This window comes from Sinohyriopsis cumingii, chromosome 5 (assembly GCF_028554795.1).
Source record: "Sinohyriopsis cumingii isolate HCF-2022 chromosome 5, ASM2855479v2, whole genome shotgun sequence".
Lineage (NCBI taxonomy): Eukaryota > Metazoa > Mollusca > Bivalvia > Unionida > Unionidae > Sinohyriopsis > Sinohyriopsis cumingii.
In genome coordinates, this window is record NC_142965.1 from 119,820,787 (window position 1) to 119,848,681 (window position 27,895).

Sequence of the window (27,895 nt, forward strand, 5' to 3'; positions counted from 1 at the left end):
CATTTTGCCAGACCAAACAGGCTACTGTTCCAACTTTCTGCTTCATAATATTCAGGCAATATGTTTGCCTGAATGTCCAATTACTGTACATCCTCATTTATTAATTCTGGTCCAACTGTAAAAAATACAGGCTCTGATCTGTCAATGCATAATGTACAAGATGATCAGAGTCTGTTGTTTATTTTATTGATTACTCCTGATAAACTTCATAGACTCAAGTCTGCTGAGTATATATGGCACTACATCCAGATGCAGTGAAAATGTCCATTCATGATACTTTAGAAATTACACGTTTGCTACATGCAAGGATTCACCAATACCTATCAGAATGCAATAGACTTTTTCCCCTTACATCGATGGGGGATAATAATGGCTTGAAATTGCTTCCAAGTTGCCAATCACTCACTTGGTTTATCTGGTGAGATTGATGCAGTTCTGTGCTATTACTGCCATTTCAACAAGGCAATCAATGCCCTGAGCTAATCTTCTGGCAGATATTTTGCCATGAACAACCAATTAATTCCACTAATGCTTTTCATCTGTCTCCTGGTATTTCTCAACTGATATGCTCATGTTCGAAAGACTATCCACCTACCCATCCCTTTGCCCCAACTTTGAGAAACATTTTACAGACAGGTGGAATCTCTTAAAACAAGATCAACCCTACTTCAGATTAAAGGGTGAATATGCAAAGATGCACAGTCAATGTGTTGTAAAAAAAACAAAAACTGCAATTCCCCCCCCCCCCACCGTTTTTGTATAGTTCGAACAGCATAAAAATGTTCATTCAAAAATAAATCATTACATAAATAGTTAACAGACATTGTTTATTAATGTGATGTTTGGTTGAAATCAGATCATCATCAAATTAATCTCAAAATTTAACAGCCGTCAGGAATTTATTAACACATTAACCCCTTGAGGTTTTTGTCATTTTCGCCTGAAATTTGAGTAGGAAACACATTTTGAAAGCTATTTCTGAACAGATCCGAAAACATCAAATCCCTGGTGATTTTTCAATAACATACTGTCTAGTTTTTCATTGGCTATTTGGCTTGTGCATGAGCAGAAGGGTAAAAGTTGGATTTTTTAATATTTTTTGGTGCTAAATGGAGCCATTATTTTTGTATCAGACCATTCTTTTTTCCAAATGCCATCTTATCCTACCTTTTGCAAAGGATCATCTGTCTGTTTACAGTTCATACCGGTTTGCCTTAGATCTGAGACCAAAAAGTCTAACATCCAGACACAAAATCAGATTCCAACAAAGGGCAAATTTAGGCTAGAAAAAAATCTGGTCCAAAAAAAGAGGTTTTTCCCTCTGTATTTTGTAGTGCAACTAGATATTCCAGATTATTTGGTATCATTGTATAGCTACATCTGTCTACCTTTCTATAATACCACCCACTTTAGCATATCATACATGACCATGACGCTACAGAGTTCGGCAGTAGGCTAATACCTCCTGCCACATTAACTTGTCGCTAGGGGTTAATGTGTTAAATGTAAATGGGATACTCACTTCTCAAAATGATCTGGTGTAGAGCAGCACTGTATCATGAAGCACTTTGTATCTGTCAATTTCTGGTGAGGGATACATGATCACATTCATTGAAAAAAGGGCATTAAACATCCCGTTTATCAATTTTAGCACATGTTGTTATTGTTGTTTTGCATTTTATGCCATTTCTCATTACAGGATAAGCCATACATTGTAATATTGTTTTGCGTTTCATGCCATTTCTCAGCACAAAATGAGCCATACATTGTGATGTTGTTTTGCATATAGTGCAATTTCTCAGAATAGTGGTTACAGCATCCGCCTCCAATGCGGCAGGTCATGGGTTCAATCCCCAGTCGAGTCATAACAAAGACTTACAATAATGGTACCAGCAGTTGCCTCGCTTGGCACTCAGCATTAAGAGGTTAGTGTTAGGACTGGTTGGCATGGTGTCAGGAAAATGTGACTGGGTGGGACATCATGGTACATGTCTGCAACATGATGTTCAGTGCTAGGCATCACTATAAACTGCCACACTGCAGACATCGTAGCGATATGACCGAAAAATTGTTAAAGCTACATTAAAAATCCAAATCATACACACACACACCATTTCTCAGCACAAGATAAACTATACATTGCGATGTTGTCTTATGTTTAACACCATTTCTCAGCACAAGATAGCTATACATGGTGGCCACTATGCCAGTAAGAACCAAGAACCCATAGGAAGCCACTGGCAGCTTTCTCACATCATGCTCATTATTTACCAAGATCTTGATCATGCAAGCTTATATGTCAAGTGTAACCAAAGTCTGATCACCAATATGGCTTCCAAAGCAATAAGAAGCTCTGTCAGTCACCCTCATTTACACACATGGATATCGCTCATTACTAAACTCATGAGAGATCTTACTGATTCCAAGTTTGATCATAATTGGATCAGAAATATGGCCTCCAGCGAATAACCGGCTCATACAATCGATGCAAGATTATACCAATAATGTGTGTGGAATACATGTAATGTCTTAACGATATAAACCCATTCTGCAAGTTTTTTCAAAATCAGATCAGAAATGTTTTCAGGAGGGAAATATTCTCAACCACTCAGGTGCCAGATCACTTAAATAGTATGCATGGATCTCAGTCATTCAGATCACTTCAATAGTATGCATGGATCTCAGTCATTCAGATCACTTCAATAGTATGCATGGATCTCAGTCATTCAGATCACTTCAATAGTATGCATGGATCTCAGTCATTCAGATCACTTCAATAGTATGCATGGATCTCAGACATTCAGATCACTTCAATAGTATGCATGGATCTCAGTCATTCAGATCACTTCAATAGTATGCATGGATCTCAGTCATTCAGATCACTTCAATAGTATGCATGGATCTCAGTCATTCTTTAAATGATCCAAGATTTTAATGATAAGAAATTAGGGCCTCCAGAGTGGTAACATGGTGAGCCAATCAGATGCATGATCACCTTGTTAATATGTATGGTTCTTACTCTTTACTGAACTTGTCTGAGATTTTTATATGATAAAAATCCATATCCCAAATCTGATTTAAATTAGATCTGAGATATGGACTGTAGAATGGTAACAAGCAATTGTTGATGGACAGATGGATGACAGACAATGGATGTAGGGCCATATACCATAAGCATCATTGGCCTTATGGTGAGATGAGCTATGCAATTTTGTTTTTAAATTTACATTCTAATGCTTATAAATTCAAATCAATATGAAATGTACATGAACTGAGGACATAGTTAAAACACGGGTATTATTTAAAATAAATCTCCCGTGGAATGAAATTCCAAGATCCAAAGGCAGACTTGTGTAATCACAGTAGAGGATTAGATACACCTAATTTCCTGACAATGGATTGTGAACCAGAAAAAATCCTTAATTAAATAAAAAGTGCTAATGCTCTCTGGATACTTTTATAATAAAGTTACTCCATCTAAAAGGTTAAAGAACTCGCTTAATGGAATCAAGATCATTTTCCTTTCACTGCCTGCAACGTAATGAATACTGAAAATAGGTCCAATACATTTTTTAGCAACCTAACTAATACAGCAGGTCTCACCCCAAATTAGGCCCATCCCCAACTTTTTAGAAAACTCCATCAGGCTGGGTCACTGATGTTGTATGGTACAAAAACATGGAATAAGGCTTGGAAAATAAAGTTTTCTAATTAGAACTGGAGTCAATGAAATTTCTAGATAATGATAAAAACATGTCACCCGATGTGTCAGAATTATGCAAGAAATTAGGCAGTTATGTTCTACTCACAATTCTCCCATAGCATTTTCATTCGAGAAATAGTTGGTCCATATAATTTATTTATCTTTCCAAGCATCATTTTGAAACACCAGCCACCATTTTTTTTATTTCATTATTTAATCAGTAACTGAAGTAAATATTTTTCCCTCGACATGCAGGATACAAATGATTTCAGCATCATGAATAGTATTTTTTCCCTTCTAATTAAATACATTTCATTTTTTGTTTTTTTAGCAATGCTGCATTCAAAGTTTACCATATTTAGCAAGGATTAAAATCATGAAATTTGATTTATGGCCATAACATAATCCTACACTTTAAGTTTCACGTCAACATGTCATTGGATCAAAGATCCAAGTATTTGTAGGAAAAGATTTAAAAATAAAACAGAATATATTTTAAGAATAAAATGTTTTAAATCATATGTCAAATAATATTTTCATCTCAGTTTTAGTTTTATAATGACAAATTCATAGGAAAACACTTTCATATTGATTGGGGAAAGAAAATGTGTATGGATATATTTCAGGAATGATTATTATAAGTTAATTTTAGCCTCTGTTTGAAAAAATGTATAAAATCTTATCCCACTTTTTGCAAAGGTTCTCCAGTCTGTGTACAGTTCAGACTTGTTTACCATAGATCTGAGGCCAAAATGTATAAAATCCAGACATAAAATTGGATTCCAACCACAAGCAAATTTTGAGTGTGAAACAATTGGGTATCAAAATACGTATTTCCCTCTGTATTTTGTAGTGCAACATAAAAGTCCAAATTATTTTGTACAATTGTAGAGCTACATCTGTCTACCTTTTTGTAATACTACCCACTTTAGTGTATCTTAAATGACCTTGACGCTACAGAGTTCGGAAGTAGGGTACTACATGTACCTCCTGATGCTTGGGGGTACTAGGGGTTAATGAGTTAAGAGGTCAGTATAAGGACTGATCAGCCTGGTGTCAGGATAATGTAACTGGACAGGACATTATGCTACATGCCCCTGTGCTAGACGTCACTATAAACTGCTACACTATTAAAATTCTAAAACACACACACACACACACACACACACACAACAACAACAACAATAATAATAACAACAACAACAACACTAGTGGTGCAGTGGTTTATCTTGCTTGTTCTAGTGATTACTCCTAACTACATGTACATTATGCGACAGCATATCTGGTTGTGCAATTTGCAGTTGGACTTATAAGCAAGTATATACGGTATTCATTACTAGAAGAAAGTCTTTTTCAGTGACCAGCCCAACTCCCATATTTTACAGAAATTTCAAAGGTGGGTTAATAGACTAATCATCGCACACAAGACTTGCACGTCCAATCCAATCATCATCAATGGTATTTTTTTTTCTTATTTTAGTGACTAATTGGAAGACATCTTTTATCAGGTTTAGGGTAGGCTTGCTTTATTCAGGGATAAAAAGAGTCATGAAATCATACATGCCATACATATACACTCGCTAACAAGTCATACAATCTGCAAACTGTCCCAGATCTGACATTGCATAATGTGCTGGCAAATCTGAGTCCGTGCAGTTTGTAAAAGATTAATCAGTACTACTGATAACATAGACCCTGATCTGCTGGTGCATTATGCTATGGCAAATGACAGTCTTTGTTGTCTGTAGCATGACTCAACTTGTAAGCTAGTGCATATGGTATGATGAGTAGAGTATACTCCATTCTGCCACTGCATTAACAGGGCCCTGAGTGGCCAAGTGGTCTAAAGCGCTCTCCGTTATGGATCACTGCCGTCTCACCTCTGTCTGCGTAGGTTCAAGTCTCAGATTCAGCCAATGGAGATATGTGAGAAAGCTTGCCAGTAGCTTCCCGAGGGTCGGTGGTCCTTTCTAGGGTTTTCCCAGGTTCTTCCTCCACCATTAATACTGGCCGTCATGTATAGTCTATCGTGTGCTGAAAAATGGCGTTAAACCCTACATTAACAGCCACTGCATTAACACATTAACCCCTGGTGACAAGTTTACATGGCAGGAGGTAGTAGCCTACTGTTGAGCTCTGTAGCGTCAATGTCATGTATGATACACTAATTTAAAAGTAGGTGGTATTATAGAAAGGTAGACAGATGTAGCTCTATAATGATGCCAAATAATCTGGAATTTCTAGTTACACTACAAAATACAGAGGGAAAAACCTCCTTTTGTGGACCCGATTAATTTTTAACCAAATTTTGCCCGTGGTTAGTATCCGATTTTGTGTCCGGATTTTAGACTTTTTGGTCTCAGATCTAAAGCAGACTGTTATGAACTGCAAACAGACAGATGAACCTTTGCAAAAAGTAGGATAAGATGGGCATCTGGAATAAAGAACTCCAACTTTTACCCTTCTACTCATGCGCGAGCCAAATAATCAATGAAAAACAATGTTTCTAACACAACTAGCCAGTATGTTATTGGAAGATCACCTGGAAGTTGGTGCTTTATAATGTATTCAGAAATAGCTTTCAAACTGTGTTTCCTACTTGAATTTCAGATAAAAACAACAAAAACCTCCAGGGTTTAATGTGTTAAACAGCAATTTCTTCTGGATTTTAATGGGGGTGTTGGTGTTGTTGGGTTGGGGGTGGGAGATTCCAACTCTGCCATTGCTGTAACGATACATTTTCAAACTTGGTGGTGGGGCAGTTTCGTGTGAGAACAGTATCTGTGAATCAGTAGAACAAACAACACAAACCCTGATCTGCAGGTGCATTATGCTGCAGAAGATCAGGATCTTTGTTGTTTGCAGTTCAACTCAACTTACGAGTGGTACAAACTGTATGTGAAACAGCCATTTCTAAACATGAAACGTTGATTCAATATTCCAGGGAAAGCAAAGTTAACATTGTCTTGCCATGCTCTGGCACCTACACCGCTCCGGTGACCTAGTGGTTACAGTGTCTGCCTTGGAAGCCGAGGTCGTGGGTTTGAACCCCGGCCAAGTCATATCAAAGACTTATAAAAATGGTACTAACAGCTGGTCGGTCTGGTGTCAGGATAATGTGACTGGGTGGGACATCATGCTACGTGTCTGCCGTATGATGCCCAGGTGCTAGCCATCACTATAAACTGCCACAGTGCAGACATCGTAGCGATATGACTGAAATTTTTTAAAAGTTACGTTAAAAATCCTAATCACACACACACTGCTCTGGCACATTCACCCACCCACCCCTCTATTTTCATAATTTATACTTTGATATAATGAGCCCTAAACTTTTGTGGTTTTTAACTACAAAAATCTTGTTTTACCAAAACATTAGCAATGGAAAAGTGCAATTTTGTGCTAGTTTAGTTGCATCTGGTACGCTAAAATAAACACCAAATCATAAATTTACAGTAAGCAATACAAAAATGAAAAACAAGAAAATGAGTAAAACTATAAGCATTTTCAAACAAAACAACACAAAAAAATTTTGAGGCAAAAAAGCATGATAAGATTCATGAATTTATCCAAGATTTCAACTGAAAACACAATGGGATGGGTTGATTTGCTGAGATTTCAAATGAAAACACAGAAGGATAGGATGTTTTGCGATTTCAACTGAAAACAAAATTGGACATGGACAAAGAATGAGTTTTGTTTCTCAAAATGCCAAGGGAAGGTTTAAATGTTACAGAAACAGCATTCACACTTATTTTAATGTTTGTCTAAAGTTGAAACTTTGCAGAGATCGGTATATTAATAGAACAGGGTGAGAAATATATAAAAAAAATCCAAACTCTGGAGGTGTGTGTGTTAATAATGGTGGTTGTATAAACCTGAATTCCAATTGGGTAAGTAAATGGTTTGGGTTGTGTTTCACAGGTGAAAAATGTCTTGGTTCCATGGGAAGGGCGTACTCCCTCGTACAGATTTTCATTGGATGAGTAGTTGATAGTCTTTGACAGACACGCACATGTAACCTGGAGTGTAAGGACAGTTCTGCTAAAAGGAACAAAGCAGCAAACCTCAAAGCTAAGGTAATGTGCCTTAATTTCATACATAATTTCTTATATATGAGTCTTAAGATAATTGTTTGAATAAATTTGTCTTAAATGATATATGAATCATTGATGCTAAGAACTGATATTTATTAGGTTGGCAGGACGTTTATGTTAATGAACTGTTAGTTAGCATATACTGTAATTTAGACAAGAAGTGAAATTTTGTTTCATCGAAGATGTAAATTCTTTCAACCTATAAATGGGTTGTATTAACATTGGAGCAGCAGTCAGTCATATGTGTGCATATATTAGACATATATTCAAGGCAGAGATCAATAGTTCACACTTCAGGGGCTTGATTGTTGTTAAGTGTGAGCATTTGTGGTCAATTAGTAATGGTAACTAGACCTATTGGAGGAATACATTAATTTAATGTACTATGTTAATTGTCTAATGAAAGAGAAAATTGAGCATGTAGACAAATACTTGAAACTAATTAGCAGAGAACAGAGAGAGAGAGAGATGTATAATCAGTTCAGGGTGTGAGAGAAACAGATTCAGTCAACATTTGTTTTTGTTATAAAAGGAAATGACCAGTATGAGGCTGGACTGAGAGAGCTGCCACTAAGGCAGTGATGCAAGAGGAAGCCAGAGGAAATAAGTCAGACCCCAACCAACTATCAGCACTGAATCCGGAGAGTGACCTGCAACCAGTCATCAGGTTATGTAGACATGCCAGACAATTAAGGTTTGAAATGTTCACTAAATTTTCATGACAAAATCTGCAGTATCTATGTAATGAACTGATAATTATAATACTGAACTTTGTATTAATTTATTTTTTTGGTCGAGGTGCATCCTACAATCGGGTCCTGTATGAGTCTTATTTGTTTATCAAATTATTTAAATTATTATAATCTGTATATGGGGTCTCATGTTGTTCTATGCTATATCTCTGCTCAAATCTCCATTTATTCCATCCTTTACCTTCACATTTTAATATTCACTCGATCCAGGATATAGCACTATGGTGGATCATACTCTAGACATCAATATCCACCATCACAGGCAATAATCCACAACAGTATCTCAATAACACTGGTTTAACAAACTACACAAGACAATGAAAGTAAGGTGAACCAATTCTGCATTTACTTACCTATAGGGTCTATGTGGGTCAAATGATCGATGAAATCCCTCTTTCCCAGATATGCTGTTATCTGAAGAAGAAAAAAATATCAATCACTACAAGGAAAATAAAAAGATGTAAACCACCCCTAACCCAAAGGCTTACATCAAGTGTCATATACTACTGTAAAAATTGTTAACAGATCAATGTGGAAGTTGTATTTATATGTTGTTAGAGAAAACTAAAGACATAATTAACATGATCTTATTTGTTGACCGCACCAACTCAATATTACAATTTTTGTGAAGGCATGTTAAACTATTTTGTGCAAAATAAATAAAAACATCTGTTCTGTGGAACCTATTTTTCTTCTTGTCTTATTATGGAACCACAAGTACATCCTTCAACTACTTTTAAGTAAACTGATTTGTATCAGTCGATACAAAAATGCAACAAAAGTCTGTAATGATGCAAGAAATCCAGGCTAATACAAGTCCACAGCAATGCAATAGTCTGTGTGATGCAACAGTTTGTTGTAATGCAATAGTCTGTGGTAATGCAACAGTCTCTGAAAATGCAATAGTCTGTGGTAGTGCAACAGTCTCTGGCAATGCAATAGTCTGTGGTTATGCAACAGTTTGTTGTAATGCAATAGTCTGTGGTAATGCAATAGTCTGTGGTGATGTAACAGTATGTGGATATGCAACAGCCTGTGGTGAACTGGTGATGCAATAGTCTGTAGTGAACTGGTGATGCAACAGTCTGTGGTAATGCAATATTCTGTGTTCATGCAAGTCCACAGCAATGCAACAGTCTGGTAATGCAAGTCTGTGGTAATGCAATAGTCTGTGGTAATGCAAGTCTCTGATAATGTAATAGTTTGTGGTAATGCAACAGTCTGTGGCAATGCAATAAAAAATGATCCGTTAAGTGTAACATTCACATGGGTAGCAGTATGCAACAGAAATGCAACTGTATTGCAGTGCAATGATAACACAAAAATACAAAACACTGTCTCCCCATTACAAGGGATTATCTCTGCATATGATAATGTTTGTAACTGTCTGCAATGGTTGAACCACAAACCTTGATAATGATGGGTCACAATGATGGTTGGAACAACTGTTATGTGAGTAATAAAAATTGCATAAAAGAAAATGCAGGAAATAAGAATTTAACAACCAGTAATGCATTGATTTTTCTAAAGATACCCATGTCTAATGATATGAAATTTCCTCTCCAATACACAAAAACCATATCAAGCCTATCAGGAAGCAAACATTATTCTGTCCAGTGAAAACACAAACTTTTAGAAATAGCAGTCCTTAGTAGTTTTTGTGCTGTTGTCCTCAAAGTAATACAAGTATTCTAGTTCTAAGTCAGCTTCAGCTAGTGCTGTCATTACTATATCGTAATATAATAATAATAGCAAAGGAAATGACACTCTACTGGGCAAAAAGAATTTTCAGGAATTCAAGGTAAGACCATTTCTTCTTTCAACTGTCAAATGTTGAAACCATCTCTGACATTCGCCAGTGATAAAACGATTTTCAAATTAGCTGCTGAAGTAATCATAGTGGATGTCAGCTTGGCACTGCTCCAGGGGCCTAGTGGTTAGAGTGTCTACCTCAGATGCAGGAGGTTGTGGGTTCAAACCCCAGCCAAGTCATACCAAAGACTTATAAAAATGGTACAAAGAGCTGCCTTGCTAGGTACTCAGCATTAAGAGAATATTGTTAGGACTGGATGGCCTGGTATCAGGATTATCTGACTGGTGGGACATGATACTACATGTCTGTGGCATGATGCCCCAATGCTAGATATGACTATAAACTGCCACACTGCAGACATTGTAGCTATATGACTGAAATTTATGTTAAAAATACAAATCACACACATTTACATTGAAGCAGACATCATTAGCTGTGTTTTGGTGAAGTCCATGCCATTCAAGAAGACGACAAAGTTTTAAAGAATGGCATTATTATTAATTGGACCAACTAGGGATTATAGTCTATCGGTGAAAGCCCCATACTGATATAGCCTTCTATTTGGAATGAGTAGAGATAACAATATTTTCAAGATATGATTTTCCATTACAGAAGAGTAGCAATAACAAGATTTTCAAGATGACTGCTGTGGCAGCCATAATGGACATCAAATTAGAACCATTTTCATTACAACTGGACATCATGAAAAGTCTTCTGGTGAAACCCCATGTCAATACAACTTTTAAGAATTGTGATAACAAGAATTTTAAGATACTGCCATGGTGACCATATTGGATGTCAAATTAGCACCATTTTAATTTACGATCAACTAGACATTATAAGAAGTCTTTTGGTGAAAATTTTATGATCAAACATTTACATGTAAATGGTGTAGTAATAACATTTTCATCATGGCTACTGTGGCAGTCTTACTGGATGTCATGTTGGTACCATTTTCATTGAGGTAGGACCAACCAGACATCATAAGAAATCTTTCAGTGAAAACTCCATGATGATATGACCATCCATTCTGCAGAAGTAGCTATAACAAGATTTTCAAGACAACTGCCATGGTGACAATACTGGACATCAGACTGGCACTATTTTCATTTAGACCCAACATGACATCGTAAAAATCTTTCAGTGAAAACACCATGTTCATAGGACCATCCAGGAGGAGTAGCAATATCAGAATTTTCAAGGTCACTGTTATGGTGGCCCTACTGGACCTCCTATTGACAACATTTTCATTTAGGCCCAACTAGATATTATAAGAGTCTTTCAGTGAAAACCATATGACAACATAAGTATGACCATCCATTCAGAAGGAGTAGCATTAAGAAGAATTTCAAAATGGTCACTATGATGGCCATACTGGACATCCAAGCAGCACCATTTTCAATTAGAATCAACTAGACTTTGGGATGAATGTGATTATAGTTTCATGGCAAACCTCCAAGCAGTTTAGGTGGAGCAGCTATTAAAAAAACTGGTGCTAACAGACAAATGTCAGACAACAGACCATCCCATTAGCTCCTCTGTCTTTGACTGTAGAGCTAATAACAAAAATAACTACTTTTAATGCAATCAATATTTAAATGGTTTGGATTTAAAAAAATACAATAAATAAATAAATAAATTACTCCCAATGGAAATTTACAGTAATATACTTGCCAATGGGATTAAACTGTTCAAAGTTCTCTCTCTCTCTCTCGCAAATGGAGTATCGTATGGAGTGTCATATTGTTACAGATCGACATAAAATGGTCCAGAATGTTTTTGAAGTTGACCACAAAAAACTAATATTTGGTATGAAGGCAATATAACTGTTTCTTTTGTGTAATTGGAAACAATGCTTGGCAACAAGTAATTAGTTTTTATATTTAAATACAATGTTTCATTTTATTCAGCAGAAAAGCAGGAAAGAGAATCACAGAACAAGATAACAAGAATTGTACACTGAACATAAAAGAATTTTTTTGTAAATCAAATTATCATTGGATTTACAATTTAAACTTTCTCTGATACTACAGTTTTACCATCATGCTGTATAGATATTGAGATCTGGAATTTGTATGACAATTCTGTGATAGAACACATAAAGACTGATTAATCCTAACAAACTGTATGAACCCAGACCTGCCAACACATTATTTGATGGCAGATCTGGGTCTGTGCAGTTTGCAGTTGGACTAGTCTTATAAATGACAACTTATGGTAGTAAGAAATCTTTGCTTTAAAAAAATTATATTCCAATAGGCATGGTTTTTGTTGGATTCTGTCTCTATTAGTTTTAACAACTACATTTAACACATAACTGGTTATATGATGCCATGGAAATGGGAGCTATTTTGATATTATGGCAAAAATGTAAGTTATTTTGATATTATGGCATGGAAATGTAAGTTATTTTGATATTATTAATTGGATTGAATAGCTAAAGTACTTGTTTTATGGCGCTTGTACTTTTTACCTTTGTGAAATATCACACGCAGTGATGTCAGTTTCTAAAAATAGCCTTTCGGACAAGGCGAACCATTGTAATGGCATTCAGTGTTCTTTTCTGTGATATTGTTCGTATTATTGTTCTTACTGAAAACCATGTACCAGACGTTAAATTTGTACGTCTGAATATAAATGTGCATTCCAATATTTTGTTACAGTGGTGCTTAAGCCTGCAGACTGTAAAAAATCATATAATCAAATTTGATGAATCTTTCTAGAACGCTATAATACACAAACTGCTTGCATTTCATCACAAACAGATACACCCTGAATATTTTGAGATGAAAATTCCAAGGGAACTGCCACCCCCATCCCCACCCCACTAAATAAAGCCGATGAAGTATTCTTATATTTCATTCATGTTTTAACATATACAGAGAGGGATGTATGTAGGAAAGTGACTATTTCTTATATTTTGTTTAGCGCACAAAATTACACTCTGCTTAGTTGATGTGATATTATACATGTAGAATCTAGAAATGTTTAATATGTATTCCATAAGCTTAAAAGCAATGTATCGATGTTTTCGGGGTGGGTGGGTGTATTAATCACTAACAAAGCTAAGACAAGAAGAGAGAAAATTTATATGTTTATTTCAATGTCCGTTTTACAAACAAATCCTAATTTTGAACGATAGTTTAGAACATATAAGATGGATTATGTTCATTAGAGTTATGTTGTTGAAGGGAACAGTACTGGTTGATTATATTTATATTATGTGAATAATACATTTCCTTACTTAAAGGATATATGCAATTACATTTTCAATGAGAACAGCCAACCCCCCACCCACCCATTAAATATTGTCAGTGAAGTATTCTTATATGTGATTCATGTTTTAAATAGAAAGGGGTGTACATAGTAAGTGACCATTTCTTATATTTTATTTAGCACATAAAATTACACTCTGCTTATTTGATCTGATATGCTTGTAAGTTGCATACTCATGAAATGTTGCATAGATATTCCATAGGTTTAAGAACAATGCATCAATGTGTGTTTTGGGGTATAATTTGTTTGTTTGTTTGTTTTGTTGATATTACGCGTTAGTGATTTTTTTAACCTTTTCTGATTCTGATGTGTTAATCTGTAACAAAGTTAAGAAAAGAAGAGAGTAAATTTATTTAAACTGTTTTACAAACAAATCATAATTATGAATGACAGTTTAGAACAAATAAGAATGCATTATGTTCGTCAGAGTTATGGTGTAGAAAAGAGCAGGACTGGTTAATTATATTTATACTACGTGGGTAATACATTTCCTTAATTAAAAGATATATACAATTAAATTTTGTTGGGAGGTATAATTTTCTGCACGTATTCATGGAAACAACAACACAAAAACTGCTGTCCTAAATGACAACAGCCAACCTTAAAATAACACATATTTTAATCATAAACACTAACTGAAAAGAAAACAAAGTAGATATAAATAAATATTATTGGTTTCAACACATTCATTTGACCTACCTACCTACCTACCCCTACCTACCTACCTACCACTCAGGTGGCCTAGTAGTTAGAGCATCCATCACAGATGCGGGAGGTCGTGGGTTCGATCCCCAGCCGAGTCATACAAAAGACTTATAAAAATAGTACTAACACGTGCTCAGCATTAAGAGGTTAGTGTTAGGACTGGTCGGCCCCAGTGTCAGGATAATGTGACTGGGTGGGACATCATGCTACATGTCTGCGGCATGATGCTCCAGTGCTAGGCATCACTATAAACTGCCACACTGCAGACATCGTAGCGATATGACTGATTTTTTTTAAAGCTACGTTAAAAAATCTAAGTCACACACACACACATACATACATACATACATACAAATACATATATAATATGCACATAGGAGAGTTTTACTAAATGAAGGTTGGAAAACAATATAAATGGATGACAAAGAAATGAAATGTACAAAATTATTACTGTACACGCTCACATATTATAGTTTAATATATAGAAACATTACATAGTGAGGGAAATCAAAAAAAAAATTTTAAATTCCATATATGTCGCGATTACTACATGTTACGAAGCGTCTCTCGGTGCTTTGTCCGAAAACAGTATGCCAGCAGCCGGGCACAATGATGTTATGGTCTATTTTTAGCACAAGGTAGATTTAAGTACAAGCGCCATTGTGTATATCTTATCTTATAAAATTAACATGCATCTTCCTCACTTCAAGTGCAAGCCAATCATAAAGTCTGATAATAATAATAATAATAATAATGACCTTATTTAAAGAGGGTAACACAATTAGCTAAAAACTAATCTACCTTGAGGCCCTCATACAAAGGAATTTATTTATTTAAGCTGTGTCTCTGAAGCCAATGGATATATTGGGTTTGGAAGAAGGAAATAGAGTGGGCATTTCTAATCTCAACTGGAATACTATTCCAGAGCAGAGTTCCAGACTATTGGAAACTTTTTTTGATAAAGGTAAGGGTGCAAAATTAAAGTTGTGTATGAAAACAAAAAACGTTAACAAGGACAAATGAATGATGGACAATGACACAAAATTATATGACCTGCATATGGGTGGGTGGGTGGGTAATAAAAGCGAAGAGCAGGTCCAAACTGTGACAAATGAACAGATGCACACTTGGTCACTGTATTGTACTCATAGGGGAACGTGTTGGTTATTTCCTTTCAACAAGAATCCTTCAAAAAACAAATAAAAAGTCCTTTCCAAGTCCATTTATTCTGTCCTTTTATTCTTTATGAATGCTGACTATTTAAACCATCTCTATATAACAAGATTTTCAAGGTGGTTCTTATGGCAGCCATACTAGAGGTTGATCACCACCATTTGCATTTCAGATATCATCTTGTCTTTTAGTCAAAACCTCTTGCGTATGTAACCCCCTGTTAAGAAGAAGTAGATAAAACAGATCTGCAAGATGGCTACCATGGTGGCTATATTGTGCTACTGATCACCACCATTTTCATTTCAGACCAAGTACTAATGATGTCAAGAGAAAGAGTAATAAAAAGATCTTCAAAATGGCCAACGTATTGACTGTCTGAGGGGTATACTTTTCTTTTAGGAATAACAAGACACCATAATAAGTCTTTCAGTAAAAAGACAATGTTGATATGACCATCCACTCAAGAGGATTAGCTCAAACACAAATTTCAAGATGGCTGCAGTGGAAGCCATATTGGATGTCAGATCAGCATTATTTTCTTTTAAAACCAGTCAGTTATCATAAGACATTTTTTTAGTAAAAATTCTGTGTCAATATGCCCATCTATTTGGGAGGTAAAGCAATATTTCCAGAATAGCTATCATACTCCAGAGGGCAAATATTTTATTTAGGACCAAATCGACCTTGGAAAGTTTGATGGCAATCCCCACAGTAGTTTAGACACTGATAAGATAACTTGTGCTAATGGGCAGACAATGGACAGATGTTGGATAAAAATAAAAAGACTGGTTTATAACCAGTATAGCTAAAAATAAAAAGACTGGTTTATAACCAGTATAGCTAAAAATAAAAACACTGGTTATAACCAGTATAGCTAAAAATAAAAAGACTGGTTTATAACCATTGTATAGCTAAATATAAAAAGACTGGTTTATAACCAGTATAGTTTAAAACAAAAAGACTGGTTTATAACCACTGTATAGCTAAATATAAAAAGACTGGTTTATAACCAGTATAGCTTTAAAAAAAAGGCTGGTTTATAACCAGTATAGCTAAAAATAAAAAGACTGGTTTATAACCACTGTATAGCTAAATATAAAAAGACTGGTTTATAACCAGTATAGCTAAAAATAAAAAGACTGGTTTATAACCAGTATATGTACATCAAAGTTTTATTTCATTAGCCTCTTAACTGCGAGAGAATACATAGCCCTGTCTTCGTTAGCCAAGATTCAAGCCTAATTTTCAACAACAAAAAGAAGAAAAAAAGAAGGAATATTCCTAGTTTAACCGCAACAACCATTTTTTATGTATTAAAATAATGATCATAACAGTATATCAATGGCATGACCCGCTATGACATTCTACCCCGTATCACTGTAGAATCGATCAATGAATCTTGGCTAGCGAAGATAGGGCTATGTATTCTCTCGCAGTTAAGAGGCTAATGAAATAAAACTTTGATGTACATAAAAGTTGCTTAACAGACCCATCATTTTCATATCAAGACCACTAAAGTTCCAAATCTTATCCTACTTTTTGCAAAGGTTCACCTGTCTACATGCAAAGTATTAAGGGCTCAGAAAAAAATACTCGTCCTCTCATCCTAACATGGTAACAATTAGCTGGGTCGAGTAAAACTTGACTATTTGTCCCTCAGCCGAGTAGATAGAGAGTACATTTTCTACCCTTAACAAATGTTGAAGTTCAACACTCCTTAGCATTAGGCAAGTGTCAAATAAATATAACCTTTGCATAATTTGTCTACTAATGTGTCAGTCAAGGATATGTCACAAAGGAAACAACTGTATTTTGTTTTACTTGGTTACCCGATGTAAACTTGATGTTAAAATTGGTTAATATTATGAACATATTTTGTTGCAGTTTCACACCTAACCCTTGTTTGCTTAATGGACTTCGTGATATATTTACAGCAACACTTTTTAGTACTTTAGGCATCAATTAGATGAAGATTATGTTTTCCTTCCAATGAATTACCTTGCATCATTACGAGTGTGACATGTGAGAAGAGACAGAGAAATGTTGCGATTTATAATTTAGTCAGGCATTGTTACTGTTGTCCCCCCACCCTACCCCAGTAACCAGTCTTGTCAAGAGCAAAGCTATATTGATACATTGTCATGCCAAAGGGAAAATATATTTTTGCAAGTACGTAATTACTTTTCACAACAAAAACAATGCCAACTTACATTTACAATGAGTATTTTAAATGTCTTAGCCAATTTCCACTAACTTCTGCACCTTGCATGAGCTAATCTAATTATAAAGTAAGTAAGTCAAGACAAAAGTTAGTTGGGGTATCACCTAGAAATGTTCCAATTATTTTGTCCAATCTGCAAACTTTGCTTCTTGTGGTGCCTAGGTGTAGCTCTCCAGAATTAAAGTTTCACCAGAAAGGATCATTCACTATGAAATGAGACACTTGGAATTCTTTCAAATGCAAATTACTGTCAGTCTTCTTGTGAAAAGTAATTACAAACTGATATGAATGTCTGGTGATGTCTCTGCTTTGGCGTGACGATGTATTAATAATGTCTGGAGATGTTTCTACTTTGGTGTGACAATGTATTAATAAAGCTGAACAGTCTTAAAAATATTGCAAGTGCAACAAAAAAATGTCTGAAAAGAGACAAATCATTACATTTTCACATTCTCTGTTTCTTAACTTTTCCAATTATCTAACTCATAAAGATGAGCGACAGCCAAATGAAAATGAAAATTATGACTTCTAGATTACCAGACTAAAGGGCTGTGTGTGCAGTTAGTGCAATTTCTTGAGTTATAAACAAGGTCTCTTTCTGGAAGTTTATCCAAGGAACCATTGAATAGTTTCATGGCTTGGATGCATTCTAGCATCAAGCCTGCATGTGGTTCTTAGAGAAAGAGAAAGCAGTGTTGTAGTGAAGCATACTGTATTGATCATGTGGACAAGGGCAAGTAACTCCTGCAGCTCACGTCATTCTATAGATGAGTCCTTCAGAGATTTTTTTTCTCAGCATCACACTGCAGAATACAACGTACTGCTTTACAATGCAGTACATCAGTGCTGTCCAACACACGGTCCGCGACCTGATTTTAAATGGCCATCCATAGCTCGAGCAGCTATATAGTCCTTGCTTTTCAGTTTACTGCTGTGGCCCTTGGCTTCAAGAAAAACATTTTTCAGTGTCCCATGGTGTCAAAAAGGTTGGACAGCACTGCAGTACATAATACAGTACTCCCTCATTATAATGCTGTCCATGGTCAAACAGTATGCTGCCTTATAGTGAAAATGCTTTATAATGCATTACATTATATGCATAATTCTACTGCCACTTAATGAAATGTGATCTATGAATATATCTGCTGTATAATTGTTATATAGAAGAGTCTTATATATATTTTGATCCCAATCATATCATTCCGTTACTGATCAAACTAGCTGCATATTTTGATCCCATTCAGCCCTTTCCAATACTAATGGGGGCCCCGAGTGGCCGAGTGGTCTAAAGCGCTCTCCATTACGGATCACTGCCATTTCACTTCTGTCTGTGTAGGTTCGAGTCTCGGATTCAGCCAATGTGGGTATGTGAGAAAGCTTTCCAGTAGCTTCTCAAGGGTCGGTGGTTCTTTCCGTGGTTTTCCCGGGTTCTTCCTCCACCATTAATACTGGCCGCCATGTATAGTCTATCGTGTGCTGAAAAATGGCGTTAAACCCTACAACAACAACAACCAATACTAATGAAACTGACCAAAAATTGTGACCTAATCAGTCCATTTCAATTCTAATCAAACTAGTCACATATTTTGACCTCAATCAGACCATATAATTTGACCCCAATCAAATTATTCCAATACTAATCAAACTGGCCACATATTTTGACCTCAACCAGGCCATATAATTTGACTCCAATTAGACAATTCCAATACTAATCAAACTGGCCACATATTTTGACCTCAACCAGGCCATATAATTTGACTCCAATTAGACAATTCCAATACTAATCGAACTGGCCACATATTTTTTTTGACCCCAAATCAGACCACTCCAGCACTAATTACAAGTCTTTATGCTGGTGATCTCTATAAACTGGCTAATGTTTGGCCCAATGACCTCCAATATACAGTATATTCGTGTACAAGTCAGACCAACTCAAAACTGCATAGAACCAGATCTGCCATTGCACAATGCATGGACAAATCTGGATATATGCAGTTAGGAGTAATTATTTGAACAAACTATATAGACCCTGATCTGCCGTCACAATATGAGATCACATATTTGGGTCAAAGTTGTATGTAACTCAAACTGACTTACCAAAGAGTATATATGGTAGCTATGGGAAGCTTAATTGCATGTAATTAACATAATTTGATAAACAGTTCTGGGTTACAAAACAAAACTTTTCTTACCTTGCCATTAGGACTACTTTTCTTAAAAACCCTGAAAAAAATAAGAAAAACAAACATGTTAAAATTATAACTTGGTAGCAGAGTAATTGTCAAAATTGATGGTGTAATTACAGATAATTTATAAATAGTGTTGCACCTAGCAACTCCAAGGCAGTAAACACTGTGACTTCATCCTCTAAATTTAGGGGACACAACATTTCTTAAGGAAAAAGTGAAATAGTGCATTTGAGTAACTGTGCATTTGAATATCTGCCATTTATGGCACATGATTTACCACCTTGATAAAATCTTTCTGGGATACAGATAACATCCACAAATTGGTCAGGCAGAATCCACTAAGCAGAGTTTAGTGAAAGTTGCACCTAGTACATGGGATTTAACAAACTCACCAAAACCACCCACCAACATGAAAGTAATTTGATGGCACAATACAAAAGCAATTGTTATTTTCAATCATCACTGGCATTAAACCAATCACACACTGATATTGGACTTACTTGTGCAGGTGACTCAGTTTTTATCCTTTAAGACTTTTGTCTTTGATAACAATAAAGATCCTTCTAGCCTATGTCTTTTTAAACCAAATAATGACAGGCTTGACACCGATATCTGGGAGGTGAAAACATTTGGTTTACTCAGGTCTTTTTCTTCGTCTTGCCTTACAAGAGTCTCATTTCATCATCTGAGAATTTCTCAGAATGAATCTGGAAACACATTTCAACATGTCTTTGGTTACAAATATTTAATTTTTTAAAAATTGCAGGCTAGAAGGATTTTTGCCTCCATCAAAAACATAGGTCTAAAAGGACAAAATCAGTCAATCCTACTCAAAAAAGTCCGATAGCTGTCTTTTATTGGTCGAATGCTAGTCACAGATGACAGTGAAATTATCAATTCTGGTCAGAAACTGACTCTCAAATGATAAAATCTCAGCCAATCATATAAACATGATCACCTCATTATTATGAATAGATCTTAACTCATAATAAAACAAATTATAAACCATGGTCATATATCAGGGTATTTACTAATTTTGATGAAATATGATTGGAAACAAAGTCAACAGAGGTGATAAGCTCAACCAATGAAATGCAAAATTACCTCATTAATATGCATGGATTTTGTTCATTATCTTATACTGATCAAATGTCTTAATGATTTTAGCCTATTTATCAAATATGATCCAAACTGGATCGGAAATAGTCTCAACAGTTTTAACAAGCAACCAGCCAATTATCACATGCAAAAACACTGAAATGTCACACACTGAAATTTTATTGTTAAATGGTGTTTTAAAAACTATTTAGTTGGCTGTTAACTGGTCTTTATATGTAGTCTAGTCCATATTTTATTTATAAATTGTCTGCATCAACATTTCAAACAACATTTCATGTAAAACTTTAACCACCCACATAGACGTATCTTTAAACATGTAAAATTAAAATTTTTGATGTCTGGCTATGAAAAGTCAGAAGAGCTTCAAATAATATCCATTTATTAAAAAATTGTACAGATAATATGAACAATGGACTTTTATAAAAAGTACCTTCCATGTCTGGCATTTGATTTTTAATCATATCTAAAGGTCTGATTTCTTGCACAAACACTGAGTTTCCCACCAACAGATCAATTTACAAGTGAAGATTCAAATTATTCTATGACGGTCCTGTCTCTATATTTGTATGACTTAATTCCTGTCTTTATATTTGTGTGACTAAATTCCTTTCTCTATGTGACTTCATTCCTGTCTCTACATTTGTGTGACTTAATTACTGTCTATATTTGTGTGACATAAATTACTGTCTCTACATTTGTGTGACTAAATTCCTGCCTCTACATTTGTGTGACTAAATTCCTGTCTCTATATTTGTGTGACTAAATTTCCTTTTGATTAATGTTTGCCTTTAGGTATGTTTTTCTTCTCTTTTTCTTTACATCAAAGAAGGCCATGTTCAACCTCTTACTTATAAAAAACATTAATTCAACATGACACACATTCATCTCAAAAATGCAGATATCAAGAATTCAACATCAGTAACAAAACTGAATAAATTACTCCCTCATGATAATCTTTCCCATGGGAGCTATAGAGGATATGGCCTTATAATGAAGTACAGCATACTTAAGAATTTACGACAACTTAATGAAATGGAATAAATGAATATAATGGTCTTGCAACAGAACTGTTATTAGAGAGAAATGACCTTAACAGTGAAGAGATGCAGTAAAATTAAGTTGCTGTCTATTGGTTTATCTGCTGATGGAAACCATGAATAAGATCCTCCTCTTTATCATGAGCTTTGTTTTAAACAGATTCAAGATTCATTGATGTAATGCTATGAAGCTATGACCAAAATGAAACCATTCTATTTGAATTGATTTATTTGACATAAGTTGCATTCAACCACATCTGGACTACTGTAATGTAATCTGGGGGAAACACTAATGCTCCAAATAGGAGAAAAATATCAAGACTCCAGGAAAGAGCATGTACTTGATCAGCAAACATAAAATGAAACACTATATCTGAGAAAATAAGGTACAAGGTTTTCACAAAATCTGCCCCCCACTTACCTGAACACTATTCTCCACAAAATGACCGCACCAGTGGCCTAGTGGTTAGAGCGTCCGCCTCAGATGTGGGAGGACGTGGGTTCAATCCCCAACCGAGTCATACCAAAGTCTTACAAAAATGGTACTACAGTAGAACCTGTCTTGAAAGACCACCCCTTCTGCCAACAAATACTGGTCTCTCAAGACAGGTGGTCTCTCATAACAGGTCATAAATGATCAATGAATCTGTGCATGGAAAATCTGGTCTCTCAAAACAGGTGGTCTCTCACAGCAGTGGTTTCTCAAGACAGGTTTCACTGTAACAGCTCACTTGGCGCTCAGCATTAAGAGGTTAGCGTTACGACTGGTTGGCCTGGTGTCAGGATAATGTGACTGGGTGGGACACCATGCTACATGTCTGCGGCGTGATGCCCCAGTGCTAGACATCACTATAAACTGTCACACTGCGGACATTGTAGTGATATGACTGAAATTTTTTTTAAAGCTACTTTAAAAATCCAAATCACACACACACAAATTCTCCACAAAAGATAATCTACTGGTACCCCAAATCTAAAATCATTAAAAGGGCCAAATTTCAAAGTGCTAAAGCCAAAAGAGGAACTATTCAAAAACTGCTTTCAATTTTCATGTGCACTTGTATGGAATAACATTCCTCATAATATTAAATAAGCTCCAAGCACCTCTTCCTTCCACAACAGGTGTATCAGATGGATGAAATAAAAAAAGAAAAAAAATGGTGAAACAATGTAGCATTAATGTGAATAGTTGTTTATTTACTGCATGTTTGTGTGTGTGTGTATGTGTGTGTGAACATATAATTAGCTTGTATTTTACATGCACATAATTAAGAGGGCCTCAACGTTAATTCGTTCTCATTTGTATGTGTGTGTGTGATTTGGATTTTTAACGTAGTTTTAACAATTTTTCAGTCATATCACTACAATGTCTGCAGTGTGGCAGTTTATAGTGATGCCTAGCACTGGGGCATCATGCCGCAGACATGTAGCATCGTGTCCCACCCAGTCACATTATCCTGACACCAGACCGACCAGTCCTAACACTAACCTCTTAATGCTGAGCGCCAAGCAAGGCAGCTGTTAGTACCATTTTTGTAAGTCTTTGGTATGACTCATCCAGGGATCGAACCCACGACCTCTCACATCCGAGGCAGATGCTCTAACCAATGGGCCACTGGAGCGGTTGTGTTCTCATTTGTAACTAATTGAGTCACTCTCATAAAATAGTCTTTATTATTATTATTATTAGTAGTAGTAGTAGTCGTAGTAGTAGTATTAAATGTCTGACAGCTTCAGTGTTGAAAATACCAGTGATCTGCAGTAAATGTAATATTTTCTGAACAGGTGAAAAATCACACACATTTTGACAATCTCCATCTCTAACATCTAAGAAGTCTAACTGATAAATATGTGAAATAGCTTATTGCAAAAGGAATATTTCTCCACATCAAAACTACCATCTAAATTACTGAAGTGTCACTGTAAATGAAAACACCATTAAGAAAACAAGGGCTAAGTGTAAAACTGCAACAAGATATGCTCGTAACATTTGCCAATTTTTTACCAGGTCAGAACAAGTGGAGGAGTGCTTTTCCTGTGCCTTGATTGCATAAACAGCCCTGTCTGATAAGCCAAATACATGGAGTGATATTTAACCAGCTTATACTCAACTTGCTTTTCTTAAAGACTTACGTGCCAATTTTCTAAGTATATATTCTTTTGCAACATATTTTAAGCCCACTTCTGAATATTTTCTAAATGCCATTAAATAACTCATATATTTTTAAGGAAACACAAAACATTAGCATAAGTGGAAGGAGGGTTTATTTTAGGACATTTACACGAACTTCTCAATAACACCCACCCCCAAAATCAAGCAAATATGCATGGAAAATAATGCATCATAAATGTATTTTCAAGTGATGCCATTCAATTCCTTCCAAATTTACCAAATCTCACCCTTTTTTTTTCTCAAATGGATATTTCAGTTCTAGAATGGATCCAGGCTGTTAGCATGCATTTATGCATAGATCAAGCAGTACCACACTTACTTAAATACGTTTTTTTAATATTATATTTTTTCATCTTGAATCAGAAGCAATCACATCAGCATTGAAAAGTTCTACAGGTACAGTTGCTGTTGGTTTAGCACCATTTTTCAGCAGACAATATAGACTGTACATGGTGGCTAGAATAACTGGTGGAAGAACAACCTGGCAAAACCCTCATTAAGAACCACCAACCCAAAAGGAAGCTACTGGCAAGCTTTCCCTCATACCCTTAGAATTAAACTCACGTTGACAGTGACAGTAAATTGCCTTGCCCACCATGGTAGCTGACCAAAACTGGTCTGATGGTATATGTAGGATTTGAGCCCACGCTCTTTTTGGTCAGGAGTCAAGCACAATAACCAATGAGCGACCACAACTGCCAGAGTTTTACATAAAAGGCTAATGAATATTTTAATTTGCATGCACAAAGAAGTAAAAGTCAAACAAGACAAAATGTCACCTGAAAAACTGACATTTTATCTTTCAAGAATTTTAGAATTTTTACTTTTTACCTTTTGACTCTTATTTCAGAGACCATGTGTACAAACTGATGTAACTTATGGTGCATATAAAAACTGAAGAGGCTCTTCTGTTCTAACAGCACTGCAGCTAGTTATACAGTACTCCTCATTATAAAACTCATTATGCAACTAGTAATACAGTATTCCCTCATTATAAAACTCATTATTCAACAAGTGATATGGAACTCCCTCATAAAATGCATTATGCAACTAGCAATACAGTATTCCCTCATTATAAAACCCATGCAACAATACAATACTCCTCACTATAAAACATACAACTAGTAATATAGTACTACTCATGAAGGAAATTACACAAACAGTAATACAGTACTCACTCATTATAAAACTGTTCATGGAAGCCACAGAGTATATCACCTTATAGTGAGAACACATCATAAAGAAATACATAATACAGGAATTTAGATCTGTCTACCACTTAACAAAATGGTATCCATAACCAAATCGTACATACAACAGGAACTAACAATACTGGCATAGAGCTGTTTCTCATACTTGCTGGTTTTAATGGTAAAACATTATCTCCATGGCTTTAACATGCAGAGGAATTGTACTGTTACAACATTATCTACACTGCTATATCATGCCAAGGAAATAGGAAATACATACTGTACAAGTGCATTTCCCAAAGACACTAAGGCATTCATCCTAGGCTGGCCTGGGCAGGTTTTGAGCCCATGAGATTTGGATAACAAGTCTAAAGCTCTACAAAATGACCTACCACAACTCCCAAACTCTGTCATAATGAAGAGCCTTATAGTAAGTGCTGTATTATGAAAACCATTTAGTCACAAACTGTTCAAACAATACAGTCTATCTTCACTGAGGAGATCAAGAACACGCATAATGATGAACATAGTAATCTGAAGAAAAAAACAAGTAACTACTGTATAGTAATGCTGATTCGCTTACAAAATCTGAAGATAACAAATAATGCTTGATTTATATTCTTTTCCACTTACTTGGTGCAGTGTCCTGCCATCTCAATGTTGTCCTTGGTCATGAATAAAATGTTTTGTTGATATTCAGAACTGAACACAGAGAACAGAAAGCAAGCAACAATGCAAACTTCTACTGGCACAATATGCAGGTGGTTTACAAAATCAATCTCTGCAATACCTGCTAATGTGTTATTTTTGGAATATTTATCTCTTCACAGATGCTCCTGAAACTAGTTCAAGTCAGAAACAAAAATGAAAGGTATAATGTAAATAATGTAAGGCCAATTCCAAGCAAGCTTTAGCCAATAATTAAATTGTGGACAGATTCTGCCTCTGTGCCTCCAAATTAAAAGCCTGCACAATGTCCAATGACTGAGTCAATCTCAGCCTTTATATGCCTTCAAAGACAGGTTTCCATGACAATTTGCAAATGATCATTAGTGACAAGCAACATGACAGCCAATTATTTAAAGGTTTTCAGTTTTGCTATCTAGATCTGCTTATCTACCAGTCTTTAGCAGTACATCATCATACTACTGACCATATGGTGCTAATTAAATTACCAACTTAAAGAAAAGTTCAGAAATATTAAAATTTAAATATGGCACAAAACCTAATGGGAGATAAATTCTTCCAAATAAATGTAAATATTAAGTACTACAACATATCAATGGAAAACACGTTGACATTTCCAGCTACTGTATATGGAACATACGGACTGACTTTTACATGGCAAAAGACCTAACAAGAATATCAGTGACTATGATGCCTTTGATAAATCAAACCAAGCATACTTAATAAACACCTAACTAGCAACAACTAGTTATAACAAACATATCAATGATATAGGTGTTTTAATTAAACTTATGACATCTACCATAGATACTTGCTCAAAGGTTAAGTCCAACTACAAACTAAACTGATCCTGATATGCCATCATGCAATACACCTGTAGTTCAAGTCTATGCCATTTGTTCTACTGATGTGAGCTTAATAAACTGCACAGACCCAGATCAGATGGTGCCTTAAGTGACAGCAGATCAGGGTCTCCGCAGTTTGCAGTTGGATTCAACTTACGGATGAGTATATATGGTACTGATATTGAGCAATCATATTACATCATTTAACACCAATCCCCTAAACAAATGTTATTAATTTAATTAATCATGGATTTTGGTTTCGCACTGATTTGTATGACATATCTGTGTTGGCATAACATGTCAAAATAAAGAAAATCTGCTTCTTAGAACCATTATACGCCCATTAAATTTGAATTCTGATTTGCCTACAACTGTGCCACCAGAACTGAGCTAAATACAAAAATGTAATGTAAAAATGTCATGTAATCAATGCAGGTCTCTGTGACCTACTTTGCCTAAGGTGAGATGTACCTTCCATGATGAATACAACCATCAAGTTTCATGACTACATATACAAGTCCATGAAATTGATCTAAATGAAAAAACTTAATGTATTGATTGGAACATGAAGAGTAGGTCACGGTGAACTACTTTTGTTCACTTGTGAACAGCAGGCTTCAGAACGTTTCATTGACAGAAAAAATAACTATTGTAGATAAAAATGACCTAAATAAAAAAAACTAAATAATAATTATGACAACAATGATATTGCCATCAAAAAAGTGATCCCAAAATGAAAAGAAAAGCAACCAATAGCAACTTTTGATTTTGATTGTACAGTAGGCTCTTCATGCATGCATATGTACAGGTAGACCTGACACCTACATATCACTAACCTCGGAATTATTTAGTATGATGATTTATGCAATATTGCAAGTTTTGACTTGATGCAATTAATGATTAGCAAAATATTTA

At 35.4% G+C, this 27,895-nt stretch overlaps 1 protein-coding gene across 6 annotated transcripts in view; it reads right to left on the bottom strand.

The window, feature by feature from the left end:
- LOC149800067 (beta-arrestin-2-like) overlaps window positions 1-27,895 on the bottom strand; it is a 247,941-nt gene that overhangs the window by 147,695 nt on the left and 72,351 nt on the right. For 5 of the 6 annotated variants that reach the window (XM_089959623.1, XM_089959622.1, XM_089959621.1 and 2 more), the window contains 2 exons: window positions 19,933-19,963; window positions 8,906-8,966 (listed from right to left, as the gene is read on the bottom strand). In XM_089959623.1, coding sequence (XP_089815749.1) covers window positions 8,906-8,966; window positions 19,933-19,963 — 92 coding nt within the window. Of the gene's footprint in view, window positions 1-8,905; window positions 8,967-19,932; window positions 19,964-26,081; window positions 26,184-27,895 lie in introns of those variants that run through there. The other variant, XM_089959626.1, reaches the window with a different exon arrangement.